This window comes from Aedes albopictus, chromosome 2 (assembly GCF_035046485.1).
Source record: "Aedes albopictus strain Foshan chromosome 2, AalbF5, whole genome shotgun sequence".
Taxonomy (NCBI): Eukaryota; Metazoa; Arthropoda; class Insecta; order Diptera; family Culicidae; genus Aedes; species Aedes albopictus.
In genome coordinates, this window is record NC_085137.1 from 261,262,856 (window position 1) to 261,286,657 (window position 23,802).

Below are 23,802 nucleotides of genomic sequence, written 5' to 3' on the forward strand. Positions count from 1 at the left end.
CTTAAACTGCTGTAGCTCTGCCACTACGACAAAAATTTTCACTTGTGTGGGGGTAAACAACTCCTAGCAACCCTAGCAATCCCACAGAAACCGATAGAGTACAGCGTAAACAAACTCGCCAGCAGTCGCCCCCACCACCCCCGTCATAAGTCTCTCCCCGCATCTACTGACTGCGTATATGCCAGTACCTTCCATTAAATTTACCTTGCTTACGGGCTTGGGCGCAACCTCCTGTCAAATTTTCATTCATGAAATGAGCGATCAGCTGATCCGAAACGTCTCGTAAAATGGCTCATTGTTTCATCAACAAACTTCTATTAGGATATGTGTTCCATCATTAATCTCACGCTCCCATATCCACCCTATTCGTAAACAAGCGATTACGGCACCGATTGATTCCGTTCTTTTTGTTTTCATGAGTGCTCACTTCTAACAAAAAAATACAAAAATAAGAAACAAAACAAACAGCGCTTCAATCCAAAAATCTGGCCGCTCTGGCGAGTCATGTAGTTTTGACTATAGATAGTAGAGTAAACATAGATCCGTGTTGATGAATCCGTTGTATCCAAACGAACTGTCAAAATCTGTATCCAAACGAGCATGACGTCACGATTTGGACAACATCAATGGAGCGCATGACGTCATATTCAACCGTCGCACTACTTACACGCTTGAAACATTTTAGTCAGCGGTGTCCGCGGATCTATGTTTACTCTACTATCTATAGTTTTGACAGTTTGCTCCTCGCGGCCCGATCATCGCAAACTGGACAGCCGAAAACAACACCCGCGAGTCGGTCGTTTCCTTCCACACACCACTTTTGCTTCTCGACCGTAAAGACCGTGCTTCTTTCTGCTGCTGCCGAGCACAAAGAGAGCCAAGTTTCAGAGCTCAGCTAAGTCGGTGTTAGTTAGCTTTTAGTTTTTCATTCTGTTCACACATTGTTTTTAATGTCCTCTTCGAAGAAGTAAGGAAAATTAGTAGGTCCTGCTGTTTGTTAACTATCTCCTACAAAATTTCAAATATATTTGATAAGTGCTCTAAAGTTAAGTGAAATCCAAATCAGCCGTGTTTTGCTTGTCCATTTTGCCGTCATTTTTTATTGCTTCGAACGAGTGCTCCCCCCGAAGAAGAAAAGTGAAGTATTTAAATCCTCATTCGCCAGGTCCCAGCAAGTGAAATTGTGCGTAAATTTTTGTCGGTGTGATCGATAACCGTGCGGAAGAAATCGGAAATAGCTCCAAGTGTACTGCGCTGTCAAGGTCTCTCCCGTTTGAAAATGGCCAACCTGAAGCAGATTCCACTGACCTGTTCCGGCCATACCCGACCGGTGGTGCATTTGGATTTCAGCGATTTGACCGACTGCGGATACTTTCTGATATCGGCTTGCAAAGGTAGGTGGTAATCACTGAGCAATGAACAGCCAAATTGGAAATTAATTTGTGTGGATTTTTCTTCCTCCTCGTGTTATCATGCTACGGAAAAGACACTTTTCCCGCATTACTTTCATCGTAGAGCTGCAAGCAGCGGTAGAAAGTGTGCACTGACTGAGCAAATCGTTCAATGGGGGACCTTTAGTCTCCTGTATTATTTAATGGCTCGCAATGACAATTTTTGTGCCTTTTGGCCTTGACACTACTTCAAAATCGTCGTGTCTCGAAAACATACGCAAAATATTTACGAATGAATGAATGGTTTCGGTATATGTACTACGCATCAGACTATGGGTCAGGGAAAACAATCTGGCACTAATATTACCGAATATGTCTACTAAGTAGGCCAAACATGTCTAAAGGTCCAATCTGCAGAAGAGAGGCTCTCTTTGGTTTCCCTCTCTTTCGTTAATATTTCAGCTGTTTATTTGTGTTATGATTGTCTCTTTGCATTGAACGATGGTCAAAACAATCGTTTTTTGATTTGTACTGCAAAAATAGTTGAAAAGTTTACCATTACATAGCAATAATTGAAAGAGAAAGTGAACAAAGAGAGCCTCTCAAATGCAGATAGGACCTATTGAAATGTTTGGCCTGACTTAGGGAACTCTTACCATGGGCATTGGCGGTTTTTATTTGTATGTAATGCTATTTTTTTTTATGAATTAACGAAGTTTAATTAATTAGAACTGTTGTTGTGGTGAATGAACGAAAAAATCTATCTATAATTTGTGTACAAGTTTGTATCATTCTTTTAAAACCGCGGCTTCAAAAAAAAGTTTACTAAAACAATTTAACATGACTAATATTGTCAGAGTGAAGTGATTTCACAATTTAAAAAAATAGGGGATTAACTTAACAGCGTAAACCGCTGATTAATTACATATTAGGGGGATTCACTTAACAGTGTAAACTGATTAAACTGATTAAACGTCGCGATCACCAAGGCAATCTTTGATTATTTCATTCGCAAAATCATGAAACATTTCAAATAAGCAGAAAATCATGGCTTACGCAGCAATTTAATCTGTTTAGTGAGTACCCCTATTAGGGGTAGGCGGGGCATTATGGACACCCGGGGCAGAATGGACACCCTCAATATTTTGAAATATGCGAACTTTTTTGAACTTTTAATGAATGGAGAATATAGTCCATTTGTCTAAAACGTAGTTTCAGGAAAGAAACATTCGAAATTAAAATTATACTTGATTTTACACGAAAAAGTTGCGTCCTCCGTTTTTTGTGCATGGAAATTATAATTTTCACACTATCTAAAATAAGATTTAGTGATTAATTTATTGCAGGTCGATTAAAACCTGATATTTCTAGAACACATGCAAGTATGTAGTTTTGCTGTATCTACATACTTAACATGTTTATATTTTCTTCTTTATTATATCAAAAATCAAGTTTGGAAATATCTTCTGCTGCCGGGGCAAAATGGACACTCACCTTTTTGAAAGAAGCGGCAAAGAAATAATATAAGCTAAATCACAAACCAACCAAATTCTTCGATTTCGGTACATTTCCGGTTAAATGTTCACTATAGTAGACATAGGGTGAAACAATTTGGTCAAAAAACGACAGCAGTGGAAAATAGTTGTTCTAGGCACAGCTGTACATGACGACAAAAACGAAGCTTTATCCAAAACAGCCTGAATTTAAATTAACTGAACAAAAATGAACTACTTCGGCGTATTATTCAACCAAAATAGTTGTTTTGTAATGAAATGACTTTATAGGTGTAAATAATGTACGAAATTCGTAAAAGTCTCATGGTGTCCATATTGCCCCATGGGGGTGTCCATTCTGCCCCGTATGCTTGAAGACGGTCATGAAAAACTAACATTTTTCGTAACATTTTTTAAAGTGGATAAATCATTTTTCTTCGTGAGCATTCTTATGGAATAGATGCTAAATAGACTTTAAAAGGATACATGTATCAAAAAACTAAACTTTTTTGACATCTTGCCAGGTAAAGTTGGCAAAAACCTTAGGGTGTCCATAATGCCCCGCCTACCCCTATCATGATTAAACGTCTCGATCACCAAGGCAATCTTGGATTATTTCATTCGCAATTTAATGAAACATTTCAATAATCAGATAATCATGACTTAAGGGCTGTTTGCAGTTCAGAAGGAATTTTTCGGCCTATCATGAATGAGAAATTCCTTGCCTGAAGCGCTCAAGAAACCGTTTTTCTTCGATCGCAGTACGCAGTTGCGAAGAAATGACAATTCAAATGCCAATCTCTGTAAAAAGTTTCTGCCAGGAATCGCTCAAGAAGATTCTTGAGCGATTCCTTTTGAACACGAAACTGTGCTTTACGCAGTTATTTAATCTGTTTAGTAAGTCCCCTAAATAACATTTTGAAATTGTTTCATGCCAAACTTTTAACAAAACAATAGAATTTCACATTGGTCGTTTTGGAGGCATTTGCAGAATAAAATACCGGAAAACATATTCGCGAAATGCGTGGAAAAATATTTTCTTGTGTAAACTTTGCGATCACCAAGGCAATCTTTGATTGTTTCATTCGCAATTATGTGAACATTTCAAAATTACAATCACAATTGTATGAAACATTTCAAAAAGCAGAAAATCATGGCTTACGCAGCTTTATACGCTGTTTAATGAATCCCCCTAATAATAATTTTTAAACAAATTTTCGGATGGAATTTAGCAAGCATTATAGAAAATTTCTACCGCGTTTCTGGCATAAATTCTGGATCAGTTTTCTATGCGTTTTCTGTAAGAATAATTATGTTGACGACGAAGTGATCCAACGTCTGTGAAAAAAGTTATACCCTAAGAAAGGTGAGGATTAACCCTTTCCTTCCCACGACTTTGAACGACGGTTTATATGCCAAGAAAGCGTTTCCGAAAGAAGTGCTGAAACAAAAGTTACTGCAAATTGGCCAAATTTTTCGAAATCAACGAAAAAAGTTTTAGTTGTAAATCAATAGTATTTTGATTGTTTATCAATAGTTCCACTATTGAAACAAGTAGTTGGCAGTTGGGTTTACCTAATGAGATTACAATCATATTCTAAAAACTATTGCATCATATGCATCTAATTCCGTTTGTCTCGAGTTCGTCGAAAATCGATGGTGCTCTAGAGCAACCATGGGAAGTAGAGGGTTAACTTCATTGTTATTTTTCCAATACATGTAGAGGAATAATATCAATAAAGAAATCTCAATACTTTGCCTCACTTTGCCTAGGGTATAACTTTTTTCGCAGCCGTCGGATCACTTCGCGGTCTTCGACAAAGTTGTTTGGCATATAGTCACCTACAATAATACTAAAGGGTTTGATTATTGAACGTCACCTAACGACAAATTTCGAAAACTTAAAATTTCTGCATACATTTGGACAAGTTTTCCCATACAAACTTCAAGCGATTTGACTGTCCCTTTAGGCTCAACCGATTTTGCTCAAATTTTGAACGTAGCTTCTGGGAGTCCAAAACAACTGATTTAGGAGGTAAGACTTGGTATTTTTCGAAATTTTTGTTTTTCATATAAGTGTGGGCCACCCTAGTGCGAACACTTAAAGGTGAAGATATGACGAAGCCACAGCTCAAATTTTCAAGAGCACAAATCTGAAGAAACGGATGTCGGATTGCGCTGAAAAGTTGATCGATTGATCACCTCCAGCGGGTAACCAATCGATCAATTTTCCAACGCAATACGACATCCACTTCTTCAGATTTATGCTCTTGAAAATTTGAGCTGTGGCTTCGCCATATCTTCGCCTTAAACGCAATGTTGACGTCAATGCGTTTGACGTGACATTTTGGACGAAAACTGACTACTTTTTATTAACTGATCAACGTTACTTGTGTATGACTAGGTTGACATTTCTAGGCTACGCTTGAGAAAATGACATGGCTTATCTAGGTAGGACCGATAGGACAATTGAACGAATTTGGAATATTTTTCATAGTTTTTGTAAATGGAATAACAGTTTTTTGTAAGGGGAATAGTTGACATGCAATCTTTCCTATTTTTAAATTTTATTGAAATCAACTGATCAGCTTGGTGTATGGTATGTGGGGGCAAGGCCATCAGTACCGTTTTCAATCGCACAATATAAGTTTTGAATCTTTCAATAATTTTCCCAGATGAACGACGGGGATACACAAAAAAGTGGTATATTGTTTTGAAAATTCTATACGTTCCTCGCACAGAAAAAAAAAATGTTTTCGTTATACTCCTTATGCTATACATTCCATATAACTACGTGTATTGTGTAGACGGGGCAAAATGGGTCACCCTAATTTTTCGGTATGTTTGCATAGTATTTGAAAATGTTTTATTTTTCATGGAAAGGCTATTCTGTGACCTACATTATCGAAGCGATGAGAGCACTGAAAATTTGAGAACATATTTTTTAAATTTTCCTTCAAAAAATATAGGTTTTCAAAGTCCGTTTATCGCTACCCAAACAAAAAATCTTCTAGTTCTGAGAATAATCTACCGATATGTTTCAACACTTTCTTCATGTAATCTGTACGTCTATGAAGCTTAGATGTATAGAGAAAAACTAGAAGATATAGTATTTTTTGTTGGAGGAAAATCGAGTTTTCTTATAGCTGACCCATCTTGCCCCCGTTAAAATGAAGTGGGGCAAGATGGGTCATGTTTTGAAAATTGTTTGTCAAGACGCAGGTTTCAAACTTTATTACCTCTTTATACTCTTATATCATAGCTGACTAGTGTATCTGAGAGTCGTGGTAGAACACAGAGAAATGCGATTTATATTCAGAAAGTTATAGGGATCCATTTCTTAGGTGACCCATCCTGCCCCCACTTACCATATTTTTCTGACTTGATCACCGCGATACTTTATATGCTTAGTTAGATTGGCTATTTCACCGAAAATAGCCAATCTATCTAAGCATATATTGGTGTATTTTTGTTTATCTCTTAGATGGTATTATGACACCGACAGAAACATATCAGGAGTTCAGTTACATATATCTGTGGGTCTTGGACCGATGACAATTTAAAGAACACAAGAGATGAACACAGAGAAGTAGAAAACGGTTAGCGAAATCAAGAAAACAATTTGACACAGGACCGACCATATTTTAACATACGGCACGGGGTTCGAATGAATCGATAAAAAAAAACAAACATATGTAAACTGACTTAAAAAGCAGAAAAACATATTGAACCATACCACAAAATCAAACAAGAAGACAAATACAAACCGTGTGACCATAACACTACATAGGCAAATCCTGACTGATTGACCCATTCAAAACTTTCCAATCTTCTACTGTAACTTTCTGAGTCAGTTTGCAACAGTGTCTTAATGGATATAATTTTCCGCGTACGTCTGGCAAACTGCTTCTGAAAGATTACGCACTCTTTTCCATCTTCAGGTCTAGTGTAGAGGTTTCAAATCTATTCAGAGTGCAGCTAGATACCTAGCAAAAAAAAATCAGCAGACGATCGTGGACGGACAAACTAATTATTATTTGAAAGCTTTTTAGATGTACTTTCTGGTAAGGGTATCCTCATCAGCGCCTTTTTGCCCCTAAAAAGATATTCATCCCAAAAACTCGATGAAAAAATCATAAATTTAAAAAAAACTTGTCTCATTGGATGCTTACAGATCGCCAAAGTTTCGTATTTTATTGATACATACAACTTTGCAGAATATTGTATAGGTCTTTAAATTCAATAAATGTATACCGTCAAGTCGCCATTCACCGTGGGGGCTCCATTCACCGTGAGCCTTCGAATATTTTTCATTATTTCCATATTAAAATGGAATGGTATAAAAATTTCACTTTAACCCTTATGTGGCCGGCAGGGTATCCGGGTACCCAGCACCCATTTAAAAGACACGGTGTACAAAAAAGCTAAAAGTTTGCCGGCCACATAACGGTTAATTTCACCAATACAGCACTAATGGATTGTTATCATGTCAAAACGCGGATTAAAAATTTTTTACAGTACCATTTTGCAGTCCTGCAAAATATCAGTCTAAGTGCCTGTTTTTCAGCCGAAAATGAATGACTGCGGCGGTGATTTTCAGTTCCTCGATGTGAGAACTGACAGAGTCCGAGAGCTGCATTCGTGAGCGACCCAACAAGATCAATTCCCAATCATCCACACACTACTCATGCTGAAAGGCCATTCGTCTCAAGCGGTGGCTTGTGAGAGTGAGTGCCCTATACGCTACCACGGGTGAAAACACTCAACTACAGAAAATTGAATGGAAATTTAGCCCTGTCAGCTCTCCCTTTAGCACGCTGCGTGCAAGTGTGAGTACCTATTTCATTTCGCTCCCGTGTTACTGATTGGAAAACAACAATGACAGGAAAACCAAAACGGAGAAAATGAAAAAAGCAAAATATCGCTATCATAAAGGCCTGTCGAAAAATTGCAGCACTGCCATTTTGACACTAAAATGTGTTTATATGAATATTTAGCTCAGTCACTGCATTCGTAGTAAAAAATCAAAAACTGTGCTTACGTGATTTAAGCGATTAACTAAATGTAGTAACGATATTATTTCACCAAGAAGCCATATACCAAGTCCAAATAAAAATACAAGAAGCAATTAAATTCACCTATCAGGTATCTATTTTGCGTTATCGAAGCAAGTTGACCAAGAAAGTGCGATTCCGCTCATTTTTTGTATTGAAACAAAAGGGCATGATAAATGGGTACCCTAAAAATCAATGGTCTCCATTCACCGTGACCCATGTTGCCCCATATAAGTAGAAAAAAAAAATGAAAATTTGAAAATTCGTTATTCTAAATAAATCTTGCAAGTTATTTATTACTTAAAATGAATATAAACGAATAGAATTGACTTTGCTAGGTGGTTTTGATCATTTTAAAACAAAAGAAAAAAATCTTCTGATACACGGTGAATGGTGATCTACCACGGAATCAGGCGACCTTCCCATCCTCTACTAAATGTACTATATCATCCATTTTTGTAATTATTACTTTAATTCTAACCTATAATAAAGGCGGTAACAACAATGTTTACAAGATTGGTGTAAAACGACAGCCTTTATTCGCCTCAAATTTTCTTAGATCCACGGTGAATGGTCACTTGACGGTATTTTGCTTGAAACGTGTTTTTGGGAATAAATTCTAAACACAGGCCTCTTTTGGTGTGAAAATTACAACATTTACGTCTTCAGCAAACTTGTTGGAAACAAAAAAAATGCTACAAGACGTCAATCCTCTATCTCGACAATGCAAAAAAAAATTTTTGTATCTCACTTTTAAGGGGATTGATCCGAAAACAACTGTCAAAAGATGACGCTGGTTATACCCATTAACTTAACCGAAGACACCATTGATATATCTCCTCAACCCTACAAGCTATCAATTAAGAGCGTGAAAATGGGCAAATAAAAAATTGTGCACTAGACACAAATGTCTTGCCTTATTTCTGGACAGATGTGCCATGGGCCCATATAGCCGAGGCGGTAAACGCACGGGTATTCAGCATGACCATGCTGAGGGTGACGGGTTCGATTCCCGGTCGGTCCAGGATCTTTTCGTAAAGGAAATTTCCTTGGCTTCCTTGGGCATAGAGTATCTTCGTGCCTGCCACGCGATATACGCATGCAAAATGGTCATTGGCAGAGGAAGCTCTCAGTTAATAACTGTGGAAGTGCTCATAGAACACTAAGCTGAGGAGCAGACTTTGTTCCAATGAGGACGTTACGCCAAAAAGAGAGAGAGAGAGAGTTGTGCCATGACTGGTTCTCTCGTCGTTTGTCATTGATATGATCGTCATCATTAAAACGTCAATGAGCCATTTTACGAAGTGATAACAATGTTGATGATATTGTCAAAATTTATTTCATAAAATCGGCTCGTAAAATGAACTATAGCAGTTTTTTCAATCAAATCATAAATGTTTGTGATTAAAATGTATCCACTATATTCAATTCTTAATCTGGAGTACAGTGAATACATGTTCAATACAAGTATGTTTTGACCGAGACAACTGCGTTCGATATTTCAAAGATGACGGCTTGTTTAATCAGCAAATAGTATGAATTTAGCACTAAATTGATGTGAAAAAATGGTTAAAATAAGCAGAGTGACTCGTTTTATTCAATAACCAAAATTTATATTAAATTTCTGAAATATTTATATTCCATATGTTATTTATTTATATTTAAAAGCTTTTTCATTTTTAACGATACTGTTTATCTTTAGTTGCACTTGCTGTGTTGATTATTGTGCGTTTAACACTAAATTGATTTCCGAAAAAACTTCATTCACTTCCGCTGCCTTTCCTATGCGTTAAACATAACGTCGGAAGTAGTGCGCTGTACAGTAAATCTGGTTTGCTATACAGCGCACTACTTCCGACGTAATGTTTAACGCATAGGAAAGGCAGCGGAAGTCAATGAAGTTTTTTCGGAAATCAATTTAGTGCTAAACGCACAATATCATACACAATGTAGACAAAAGTTTCGAATCAATTAGGGTAAATGTACCAATAGTGGTGCTATTAGTAGCTCCTTGTAATAAAATAATTGAATAAAATTGATAATACCACAAAATAAAAAGTTTGAAAGCGTAAATCGGTAGTTTTTCACTTGAATTTGCTAGTAAAAATGTAAAAACCATTGTTTATTTCAGTTTTTGCTAATAAATCACTTGCACCAACTATAGGTACACGGTTCCTATTGTGGAGGTAAAATTTAACATTGGTTCCTATAGTGGCGCATCCCATTGAATTCTTATGAGACCCACCACTATAGGTGCAAGGGAGCAAAAATATTAAGGAAAATAATTGTTTAAAATAGGTTTTTCGGCAAATCCAGACCATAAAACTAAATTATTGTTATCAATTAGGTATGATGCATCTATTAAAAATGTCATTTGTAAGTTTTTTGGTCGAAATAGGGCTAAATTGTCACTACCACCACTATTGGTACTACCTCCACTAAGGGAGCTTTTACCCTATCTATGTTAAATCAGATTACGGTAGCTGCAAAAACTACCAGTCTAACCCATAGTCCCATATTTCAAGCATAGCAAGGGAAACATATGGTATTATGTAAATCGAGGACACACTATTTTCGGCGGATGTGATTCAACTGATATGCCGGCTAAATAAATTCATTTGCACACAGAATCAAAACAGTAAATATCTGATTACATCTCCTTTCGATGTTTTCGTTCCAGCCGTAGTATGTAAATCTATTTTGGTATGAAGCGTTGTTCCTTCGAAAAACGATGGAATAAAAAAAAAACAAATTTAAATAGCAAAATCAAATTACAAGTCATCTGAATCGTTGTGGCTCAGAGGCAACCATCAGCGTGTTACATCCGTACGTTACGAACATTTTTATTATGTGCGTCTGTAAACTTTTGTTATCAACACTTGTATATTCAAGGTCGCCGGTATCATTGCGTGGTACTATTCCCTTTTTCGTTTGTAGTTTTTTTTTCGGTCGGCTATACGAAACAGACAACAAGCAAAAACGCATGAAAATAACAACTCACTTGATTGTGATTTGCGGCAGGGTTGCTCGCACAAATGGTGAGCTTCGTATTCCGGTTCTATGATTCGTGATCATTATTTATTTATGTGTTTATATTTAAAGGGAAGCTTCATCTTGCCCGAATGTGTTCTCTTTTATTCATCCAAGCAAAATATCTAAAGGAAAGATTATGCAAAATCTCATACCTATATTCGAAAGTTTAACAGTGGCAATTACCGCTCACAGTTTCTCTAGATTTTCTTATTCTATAGATACAAGAATAGATGTTTAGTGTAGTACAATGTTTTATAAATACATAACTTATCAATTATTGAAAGATGATTTTTGATTTAACACGGACTGCATAAGTGCAGAAAGACAAATGATGCATAAAATTGTGAAAAAAAAATCCACAGCTCAGGTTCGGTCTCAAGATCCTTGCATACTAGATGAACGCTTTACCAACTTAGCTACCGAGCCAATTAGTTACACGGCATCTTAGTTGTTAATAGGAAATTCATTTCATCTAATTTTTATATTCATATAGGGTGGGGCGGGGTAAGATAGGTCAATCCATTTACGAGCGCATTCCTTATGTTGTGATTATATTGATAGTTTTGGTAAATGACCAGCATGAATCTACAAGTGTTTACGGTGTTTATTGGAAAATTATTCACTCTCATCTATATCTCTATATCTATATATCTATATTTATGTATATAAAAATGAGTTTGAAATCCCTTTGAGGCAACAAAACTCACAAACCGATGAACCGATAAGTATGGCTTTTGCACAGTTCGATACGTATTCAATGTTGGCTGTGTTTATAAGTAGAAAAAGTTACGAAAATCAACTTAAAAAGTAAAAAAAAAGATAAAGTTCTGATTTTTCTATAAGTTGGGAAAAAATCAACACGATCGAAATGAAACCAATCTAGAGTGCGGTGCAGCAATGACCTTAAGGGGATACGGGACGCCGTGTTAATTTTACTATCTTCCCTCTCTTTCTAACAATTCGCCTCGCGATTTTGAAGATGATAATCTCGATTTCTATTGGTGATATGATGTTGCATGAAGAAGAAGAAGAGTGATGATGTTTTGAAAAATCTTATCCCTATAACACAGGGGAAGATTTTAAAATGCCTCTATAAAATCTAAAACAAAATCTAATTAAAAACGGTTTGATGTACGATGTTAGACTTTGGACGGACTGCAAATTAAGTATACCTTATCAAGAAAAAAATCAGGCCAAACACTCAGGCCCGGATTTAAGGGGGGGCAATGGGGGCAAGTGCCCCGGGCCCCCCGGTTAAGGGGGCCCCCCAAGAATCCTGAAGCACTATATATTTTCTTCAACAAAACCATATAAATGCACTTCAATAGAAGATTAAATTTTATACATTTCCTAAAGTAAATACAGTTGGGTTCTTTAAGGATATCCAGATTATTTCATTGTCTAAACTTTTACATAAAAATGCAAACTTTCATATTTTTTTTATAATTTTACATCATAACCTTAAGTTTCATAATGTTTGGTGCAAAAATATTTCGCTCTTTCAATTAAGTAAAAAAAAAACTACATTTTATTTGCTAAACAATTCAACTGCAAAATTGAAGTGTATTTTCCAGAATGACTATTTTGAGGGGCCGGATTTAATGCTTAGTTGCAGTGAATTCAAATCTAGAAGAATACTTTTATTCAATAATCATGAAGAATTAAGCTTTTTTTATTAAATTTTGTCATAGGCGAGTGATGATGATGATGATTGTGTACCCACCATCAGCGCAAGGATTACCTATGGCTGCAGAGTCATTCCGGAACGGAATGATCTACCTGATGGTTTGTTGTAGCAGGGTAAGCTAAATTCACTGGAGACCTTCGGAAAACAACATGATAATTGTTATCTCGTGACAAAGTCTGGCCACCCCACGAACATTTGCCCGGAAGTTCATTTAACTTCCTTAGGCTACCCCTCCGAAATCCCCATATATGTCATGTTCAAATATAAAAAGTAATAATATGGAACGAACTCACCAGGTAATCCTGACCAGCTGGTTTTCTATGTTTGGCTTTGGTCTCAGTATGCAAACGGTCCAAACCATATTAAATGTGCACTCGTTCACACCACTCGCTGATTCTCCGATCGTCCATCGAAGAATCCGAAAAAAATACATAAGCGAGAATACCCGACGCACTGAAAAACAATCTCTTGGATACTAGCATTTTCGTACTCGGAATAACGACGAACACGAGCACCACGACGCGGGCAATGTGGTCTCTTGCCACCGAGCCATCGTCGATCGTTCACACAAAGTGCAAACAAAAAACACAAAGAAAAATACGAAAACGCGGGAACGACGAAATGCGGTTAGTTTCAGCCTCCGCGCCCTGCTTGTCACTGACGACCGACGACCGTTCACTCTTCCATCAGCGTTCCACTCAAGTACGAACGAAAACACAAAGAAAAATGCAAAAACGCGGTAAAGACGAAATGCGGCATGTTTCAGCCTCCGTGCCCTGCTTGTCACTGACGACCGACGACCGTTCACTCTTCCATCAGCGTTCCACTCAAGTACGAACGAAAACACAATGAAAAATGCAAAAACGCGGTAAAGACTAAATGCGGCATGTTTCAGCCTCCGCGCCCTGCTTGTCACTGACGACCGTCGACCTTTCACTCTTCCATCAGCGTTCCACTCAAGTACGAACGTCTAAATTTTGTCATAGGCGAGTTTCTATAAAACCCCTTGGAAGTTCTTGTTAAATTCAACAGTAAAACATTTTTGGAACTTCAAAATACAACAAAACAACATCTCTTACAAACAACTACTTCATAAGTGCGAAAACGTAAATAAAAGTGCGCGATTGCATCAAATCAAATTGATGTCTTCGGCGCACTAATTCTACAATGTATGCTGAATAAGTGCTCTGAAGACACCGAGTCGATTGGATGCAATCGCGCACTTTTATTTGCGTTTTCGCACTCTTGAAAACTAGTGTGATAGTCCAGTGGTCAACTAAATGCGCTATATTATGGGAAAAAGAAGATAATGATTCCTGGAGATGTTCGGGAAAATCGGGGCAGTTTTGGAAACTTAGTTATTAAGAACATCTCGAAAAATATTTTTAGTGTTATTTCTACAGTTGCCCGCTAGAGTCCTTTGTTAGAAAACAAAACAGTTTTTTTTTATTCTTAATCACGTACCCTAATTTACAGCTCTATTGTCCACTTGGGCACTACGTGAGCGATAACAATTGACAACTGCACTTACACTTTGTACAGCGCCTAGGGTAACCAATATAATTTGGACCCCCATATATTTTGGACCCCCTGGGTCGTATTATCACAACTTACACCGATTTATGGATGAGATGACGGAAATTTTTAGAATCATTCGCTAAATAAGATTGCTCTGCACGGGCAGCAATCATTTCCTTACTGGAAATATCCTTATTTGCCTTGAAATTAATTTTTACCAATCTCATCATCTGCGCGAGTGTCTCATCATGTTTACAAAAAAAGATTGCGGTGCTGAGGAAACTTGCAGATGTAAACAAAAACGTTTATCATTCTAGCGCATTAAATTCGCAAAGTTAGTCTAATCAGCCTTTGTCAATCAAGTAATTAGGATGTGATCCAGCATATTCAAGCGGTAAATTCTTCCAAAATAGTTTCAAACGAATTTAAACACCGGGTGTCCAAAATATATACTGAACAGGGTCCAAAATATATTGGGGTGTCAAAAACAGTGAAAACTGATGCTTCAAAAATCAGTTATTTTCATCATATTTTCAGTCAGAAAGGACCTTGTGGGTATTTTTAACGGTCAATGGAGGCTTTTACAAACATACCAACATTATCATTACGTGTAAATACCGTCTGAATCTGTTCGATTTTCACTTAAATTCGAAATAATGTCCTCTAGGGGTCCAAAATTCAACCGTTACCCTAGATGTGTTCTAATCTATTCTTCTATATCGAGTTGCCTTCGTGCTTCTTTCACTGTTCTACTCTATTCATGGTTGAATGAAGAGCACGAGGATGTGTGGCTGTTTGTTGTTCCTTTTCCAGTCCGATTGGGGGTCCATTATGAGTAGCAGTTCGCCGATGTCCAGGTGTCCGGGTCCGTTTGAGCCGTAGGCTCAGAAGAGGGTCAATGTCAGCTGCTCTCGGTGAGAAGAGTAACTGACGAAAAATTGCAAGTTCCGGGGATGGGAATCAAACCCATGACCATCCGCATATGAATTATTATTATTATTAGCTTTATTAGGGAGATTTTCAGCCCGAGGCTGGTTCATCTCCACGCATATGAAGCGAACGTGTGACCAACTACGCCACGGGCCCCGGCATCAAAACAGTTGTGTGTCATAGTTTTCAAAACCACAAAAAATCATCAAAAAAAACGAGAACAAAACGATGATGATGACCCTGGGCTTGTTAGTGGAATACCTTTATGTACATGTACAGAAAATCGTGTTAAGTACTGTTCCTTTTAATTCCACTAAGAATTTGCATTCTTTGACAGATGCGATAGGATGTAAATTCTTAGTGGAATTAAAAGGAACAGTACTTAACACGATTTTCTTTATACTTTTATACAAAACATTGAAGAGAAATCGTTAATGTACAATTTATATATTCAAAATCTTTATTTTGGGGGCCCACATAGAGTTTGCCCCGGGCCCCCCGAAGCCTAAATCCGGCACTGCAAACACTTTTTCTTCCAATTATTACAATTTTCAACTATTTTTGCAGTACAAATCAAAAGACAATTGTTTTGACCATTTCTTTCCTTTTCCTTTTAGTTAATGAAATGTTTGTTGCTATCACCAGTGCTGAAAAATTCATTTCGTCATATCTAAATTCAATCACCTACAGCTCATTTTAGAAGCTGAACCTGAGAATATGGTACATGAAAAACTTGTGGGGCTAGACCAGTTCTGCAAGAAAGTCACGGAAAAACCAAAAAATTTCGAATATTTAAGGTAAATGTCACGGACTACCTTCGAAAAATGCCAATGATATTCACGGTGATAATCATTTGGCATTTTTCAAAAGTAGTCCGTGACATTTACCTTAAATATTCGACAAATATCGGTTTTTCCGTGACTTTCTTGCAGCACTGGTCTGGTCGCAAAAGTTTTTCATATACCATATTCTCAGGTTCAGCTTCTAAAATGAGCTGTAGGTGATTGAATTTAGATATGACGAAATGAATTTATCAGCACTGGCTATCACTGCAGCAGAAACGGTCCAAGGCGCCAGCGCGTATGGAACTCATCTAGTGGTCTTCAACACTTCCGGGTCGACTACCAAATCGGCAACAAAAAAAATTGTTTAAACTTTCATGTGGGTGGGCATTAGAATCGTCGATAACAAAACGGTGCTAAAAATAGATTTTTGTTTTGGTTTTTCGTGTTGCATGTATTAAGCATGTGCAAATGCGAATGTATAGAACATACATTTATGTTACTTTAGCAATAACTGTCAACGTGCTGCAATATGTGGCATTTTAATATTGCTTCAATGAGGTGTTTAAAGTAATGCAGCATTACATATGGTCGGCGTTAAGTCAGAGAGGACCATGTGTCTTTAACTTAATTTCTAGAAAAACGACTTTAAAGTTTGCATTTCTATAAGTTTTGAGTTTTTCAACAAATGTTCTTGAATTTTTGCCATAAATCATAATAACTATTCATCACAGCATCGCTCTGTATTGATCGCGAAAAAAAAAGTAAAATAAAGCTTGAAACCGAGAAATTGCTAAGTAATTGATTGAACTCTGACTGAACGTTTTTTGGAAAATCTTCAACCAACTACAGTTCACCCTCAAGTTTTTACATATTTGATGAAAAAATAGTGCACAAGTAGGACAACAGTTAATAGGAGTAGTGTATAATGTAAGCAGGAAGTTTGAAGTTTGATATTTCTGTTATTACACAGTTGATTACCATTTTCAATTTTTATGTTCAGTCAGAGTGGACCAAGTGCAACAGCTCAATATCACATGAAGGGTAGTCAATTAATGAGCTATTTAAGAATTCTTAACTTGAACATTTACTAGCTAACAACTTTTGAATGTATTTTCATAGTTCGGTACGTTTTTGAAATATTATAGTTACACAGTTCATAATTATTTATTCAGAGGGCTGGCATTTTTCAAAAATTCGTTCAGACAGAGTGAACCAAGTACACAATCATTAAATAATCGGTAAAATCAATAAATTCTTGAAACGCGTATTAGCACATTTCAATATGATGCCCAACAGCTACTAAACAAACATATTTTGATTTGGAAAGGATTATGAAGAATAAGGTAATTTCAACTATTTTTCTTAGAGACACATGGTCCACTCTGTCTGCACGCGAAATGCCACAATATGCTTCAACACGATAATCTGTTAAATACGATATTGACCATAATAAAATGGAATTTCACATGCTTTCTTGATCAATAATTATCAGAAAATGCGCTAGGGAGTCATACGATGTGAAAACGTATCACATTTTGATGATAAACTATTTTATTTATTGGATTTTAACCAATACAATTTTTTTCAACTCTCTTGACATCAAGGTTATGGTCCACTCTGACTGCACACTATTATCGATTTTTGCAGTTCAATCAAAAGAAAATTGTGCTATATTTCTCGTTAATTGTAACATTAAGAAAATTGGGTGAATGTTCCAAGTAGCTTAAGTAATTCTTAATCAAATGCCCTAAAAATCTAATTTTCGTCAATTTTGTTACATGGTCCCCTCTGACTTAACGCCGACCATATATTCACAATTTTAAATATTAATATAGGATCTGGGACCATTTGGGCAGGAGCACCTATTTTGGGCACTTGCTGCTATAACTCAGTCAATTTCAGACCGATTGACTTGAATTTTCGAACATAGCTTGATACTGCGTCTCATTGAGCGTGTTTCAAAAATCAAGTCTATCGGTTCAAAATTGTCTGAGTTATAGCAGCAAGTGCCCAAAATAGGTGTTCCTGCCCAAATGGTCCCAGACCCTATATTAAAATTGATGCACTTCTATACGACTTCGTGGTTACTAGGGTATCCTTATTGTATTTTGGACCGTAGCGTAAAAGAACCATCTAATGCGGATGAAAATTTGTCATAATTTACCTATTTTGAGTTTGGACTACAAATTGTCACAAATAAATTAGATTAGATTATCAGATCAAATCAAATTTCATAGCGTGGAGCGGACCTGATGTGGTGGTCAGAACACATGACTATCACGCCGAGGACCTGGGATCGAATCCCACTCCCGACAAACTCACAAAAAATGTGAGTTCTTCCTTCGGAAGGGAAGTAAAGCGTGGGTCCCGAGATGAACTAGCCTAAGGCTAAAAATCTCGTTAATACAGATATAAAAAAAAATTCATAGTTTAAAGCATTAAGTCGGGTACTGCATGCCAGTTTTGGAGGCTGACTTGTATGGCAAATATAGTACCTACCATAAAATGCTAAATATTATCAAAACTCATTTGGTAAAATAAAATAGTTGGCATAAATCGTTAATTTAGATTAAATTTTAATCTAAATTAAAATTAAAAACACTTCGATTATTTAAAAAAAATATTTCCATACTTCATGGCTTGTAGTCAAAAAAAGCCCTGAATCACACATTTTGCCCTATAAATTGAAGTATAGCTCAAAATTGTAACGTGCTGGAGCAAATCTGAGCCCAGATTCGGATTCAGCGACCCAAAATCTGTCAGAGATACATAAGTTTGCTTTTGAGACAAAAAAAAATGTTTCGATGTGTTATTTATAAGGTTTTTAAGCACCTTCATGTTGTATATAACTGACACCGAGGAAGATTGCAAGGATGGTAGTCGAAATACGCTTGTATGTCAGTCAAAGAATTAGCATTATCGTGCGGAAATAAGGCTGACACAAATTTCGATTTTTACCCCCCCTCGGAAATTTTTTGTCGGAATTCGTGATTTTGAGGGGGGAGACAAATAATTATTATCGAAATTTAAAAATTTGAAAGTGAAGTTAGAGTCGTCGAGAAAATTTCTTAATAAATCCGATAAGTTTGACGATTTTGCCTAATTGTTTGGGTATTTTTTCATCAAATACATTTATTATTTATCATCCCTCCCCTTGGCGAGTGAACGAGTAAAGTGACAAAAGAAGAAATTGAGATTTGGTCCAACCTAAAAGGTACAAAATACAAAAACTCATTCCACTCAATCGAAGACTGCGTAGTCTGCTTAGAGCTTAGAGTTCGAGAGGCCGGTATAAGACTCTCATAAGCGTTTTTCACCTTTTCGCATAAACAACTACATCAAATAATCAAAATACAGAGGTGTTCATTATACCCCGATTCCCCTTGAAACATGTCTGGCTATGCCAGAATCAGGAACTAGAAGCACAACACGTCCAGATCAAAAAGGCAGAATAAGAACGAATGAGTCGCTCCGACGACGCGCCGGGCAACCTGCTGACATTGAAAATCAATTTCAAGGTAGTGGAATATCAAACAGTAAAAAAGTGCGTCACATATATTCAATACTACAACGAGCGGTACACTGGCACGGCACGACTGTCTGCTCGCTTCCTAGAACAAAATCGCGCTGCAAAAGGGAGTGTAAAGAAGTCTACTCGCTCCTTTTTGTACACGTCGAGATTAACTAGACAACCTTCGCAATGTGGTACGGGAATGGAGGGTTTCCGTGTGTGAGATGTGGAAGTAATTCAATTTAACGCGAGACATGTGGATATTGCTCACTTTCACGTATAATATGATGGCTCGCTCGCTATTGTTACAATGATTAGATTTAATCATTGCTCTGCTAATTCAATTTAAACTTAACAGATGATTATCTAGTAATGGACGTGGATTGTGGAATGAATGGCCGGTAAAATGACAAAATTAAATTAAAACAATCACCTTAATTCTGAAATAACGCATTGTTACATGCTACTAGTTGTAGTAACTAATAAAACTACCATCAAATTGGGTAACTTCCAACACTCTTCGACTTTGAAGCAATACAAATGAAAATTTTAAAATTCAAAACAAACTGATGAAAATGATCTTAAACACTAATTTATTTTTTTTTATCTGTATTAACGAGGTTTTTAGCCCTAGGCTAGTTCATCTCGGGACCCACGCTTTACTTCCCTTCCGAAGGAAGAACTCACATTTTGCGAGTTTGTCGGGAGTGGGATTCGATCCCAGGTCCTCGGCGTAATAGTCAAGTTTTCTAACCATCACACCAGGACCGCTCCACTAAACACTAATTAAAATGCCGAACCACTTGGGCAGTGGGTTAAATGTTAGCGATTTTTCCGCTATAATTCAGTCAGCCTCAAACTCTCAAACCAATGGGGCACGTTCGGTGTAGTACTAGATTTGTAGTAATGAGCTGAATTTTTGTATGGTGAGAAGGTCAGAAATGGTGCAAAAATCGTGGGTATTATGATTCCTTGCCTAATATGATGCTGTTTGAGCAAAACTTTGGATAACTATGTTGTTTATGTAGCAAGAAATGGAGAAAACAACATCACTGTTGCCCAAAGTTTTGCTCAAACAGCATCAAATTAGGCAAGGAATCATAATACCCACGCTTTTTGCACCATTTCTTTGCAGAAACTGAGAATTGACCTTCTCACCATACAAAAATTCAGCTCATTACTACAAATCTAGTACTTCACCGATCTGTCCTATTGAATTGAAGTTTTGTACACAACTACATTACCATGTGTGTATCTCGCCGCTTACAAGAAATAAGACAATTTATACGACATTGACTTTAGGCGAAAAGTACCATTGAGTTATAGGCGAAAAGTACCAAAAAATTTAGACTGGCCAAAACCGTAGCCTGCCCGAGCAAAGTCTAAAAGCAAAATTATAACTAATTTTGATGTTATAATATGAAAAATTATGATAATTTAGATTTTAGAATGTTGTCCTTCTGGTCGTTTTAACGGTTAGAACATCAAAAATGAGAGCACAGCTCTCAGCATGTTCTTGAGCCAGCAAGTTGAAAACGATAGTTGCTATATCAATGATAACAAATTAATAAATCTGTCATTCCAATCATGCTATCAGCGCATAAAATAAAATAAAAAGACGATATAATTTAAAGTATTACTGTTATGGGATGGAAAATACAACGAAATACTGGTATTATTATTGCATTCTAAGCATTCCTATACAAACTTTGTTTGAAGTTTTAAATTTACTTAAAAATGAGGTAGGGTTTTTGACCCCATTCCCGACACTGCCATTTGGTATAAACCTGCAAAATACTCAATGGCAGAGCAAGCTACGCTGAGAAGCAGGATTTGTCCCGCTTAGGACGTAACGCACAGAAGAAAAAAAAGAAGAAGATATTGAAGCCTTAACCATTCTCCACTGCTTGCACATCTAGGTACTACTATGCTGAAAAGTTTGACCTTGTGTACTAGTGTGGTTCAAAAAATCGTTTTTGCTCTACACCGCTTATTCGATTCGTAACCAGATTCCATACCTTCTCCCAAAAATTGAGCTTATTTGGCCTTTCAAAGTTTGTATGGGAAAACGATGTTTTTCATTCAATCGTAGTATTTCCCCGATTGGCAAGATCGTCCGGCACGGAATCCTGCCCGTTGCCGTCAGCGTCAATTTTCTCATGTATTCGATTTAGAATTACTTTGTAGAAGACTCCGAGGTCGATGAACGTACAGCAAAACGAGTTCCCGTCAATGGGGCACGTTCGGTGTAGTACTAGATTTGTAGTAATGAGCTGAATTTTAGTATGGTGAGAAGATCAGTTCTCTGTTTCTGCAATAAAATGGTACAAAAAGCGTGGGTATTATGATTCCTTATCTAATTTAATGCTGTTTGAGCAAAACTTTGGATAACTATGTTGTTTATGTTACAAGAAATGGAGAAAACAACAACATTGTTGCCCAAAGTTTTGCTCAAACAGCATCAAATTAGGCAAGGAATCATAATACCCACGCTTTTTGCACAATTTAATTGCAAAAATGGAGAATTGACCTTCTCACCATACTAAAATTCAGCTCATTACTACAAATCTAGTACTTCACCGACCTGTCCTATTATCGTATGTACCTACTGTACGTATGAAGTTGCAAGAAATTAATACTACAGCAACACGTTACCCAAACTTTTGCTCAAACAGCATCAAATTAGGCAAGAAATCATCACACCCACGCTGTTTGCATCACACCATACCAAAATCCAGCTCACTACTTTTAATCTAGTACTTCACTGATTGCGTCCTATTGATCATCTCACCATACAAAAATCCAGCTCACTACTTTTAATCTAGTGCTTCCCTGATTGCGTCCTATTATTCATACATTACCAGACTCCACTTCATTATCGCAGCCTAGGCGTGAGACCGTGTAGACCCGAGTATGGTCTGGAACCATTTGGGCAGGGGACCTATTTTGGGCACTTGCTGCTGTAACTCAGTCAATTTTGAACCAATTGATTTGATTTTCGGGATACGATGAAATTCGTACAGTATCTAGCCATGTTCAAAAATGCATGTCAATTGATTTGGAATTGACTGAGTAATAGCAGCAAGTGCCCAAAATAGGTCCCCTGCCGAAATGGTCCTAGACCCTATATCAGAATTTACCCTGATGCCAATCTGTGTTCTCCAAAGTTCGCCAACGGATTTCGCACACTCTTAGGATCTCAAGCTTCGTACGGCATACCTCATCGGCAAGTTGTGTCAGTTTACCCTACGATTAGTATATCTGAAGCTCCAATTTTTATCCGTTGTTTCAGGCAGGGGCAGGGGCGGGGCGTCTGAAATGGCCAGTTTTCGTCTACGAGGTTTATGAACAGCCTCAAATTAGTTTATAATAGTCATGTTCAATGAAGTAGGCTGCACTTGGTCGAGGTTGCTATTAGAATAACTAACCACAGAAGTCCAATGTCGCGACTGTTCGTGTGACTAACATCTAGTTTGCCACGCCATTACAGCGTCAGCAGTGATACTAAAAGTGTCAAATAAATTTTGCTTAAGTAAAAAGAAAATCGCGTTAAGTACTGTTCCTTTGATTGACAGATACGTATTTCGACCTCAACTGTAAGGTCGTCTTCAGTGTATTGTACTTGACTCGACTCGAGTCAAGACGACCTTACAGTTGAGGTCGAAATACGTATCTGTCAAAGGATGCAAATTCTTTGTGGAATTCAAAGGAACAGTACTTAACGCGATTTTCTTTTTACTTACAGATATTCCTCTAACAAGCCCAGGTTAATCATCATCAAATTTTGCTTACCAAAACAAAAGATCCTTTACAAGATGGATACTTACAAACAATCAATTATTATGATTCTAGTTATTAATTTTATTAAATCAGAAAAGTGACAACAGCGCCATTGGAGTTCTAGTGTATTTCTATTAGGTTGCTGCATCCTGCTTTTACCTATTCGTCAACAAATGGGTAAGAGCAGGATGCAGTAAATTTGACCATGTTCCTACTTCATTGAACAGGACTAATATAATCTTTCACTTTCGGTTTTCATAATGTTTTTCGGCTTCGGAAACAGTAGGTTATTGGCCTTAGGTGGAGTTGGTGGGAATTCTGATCGGGAAATTTTCACGACTTCCTACACTGAGGATACTGCAACTCCGAAAACCATACGAATCAACTATGATTTTTTGCCACAAGAATTTCTTGCGAAAATCATAGTTACGAACTATGATTTTGGTTCCAAAGCGCCAACTATTATTGTCATACTGTTACTGTATAAATTTCATAGCACTCACGTATGAAAACCATACCGATAACGTATAAAATCTGAAATTATGTCGTATGACTATCATACATATTTTAATGAAATATTTTGCACAAAATAAAAAAAAAAATGCAACCTGGAATCGAAC

At 37.0% G+C, this 23,802-nt stretch overlaps 1 protein-coding gene across 3 annotated transcripts in view; it reads left to right on the top strand.

Moving 5' to 3' along the window:
• The first annotated feature begins 773 nt into the window (after positions 1 to 773).
• Positions 774 to 23,802, top strand: part of LOC109622267 (serine-threonine kinase receptor-associated protein) — a 39,330-nt gene continuing 16,301 nt past the window's right edge. For all 3 annotated transcript variants that reach the window (XR_009997703.1, XR_009997704.1, XM_062851644.1), the window contains exon 1: positions 774 to 1,394. Coding sequence is in view for 1 of the 3 variants with exons in the window: in XM_062851644.1 (XP_062707628.1) it covers positions 1,280 to 1,394 (115 nt within the window). In the remaining 2 variants the exon portion in view is untranslated. The remainder of the gene's footprint in view (positions 1,395 to 23,802) is intronic.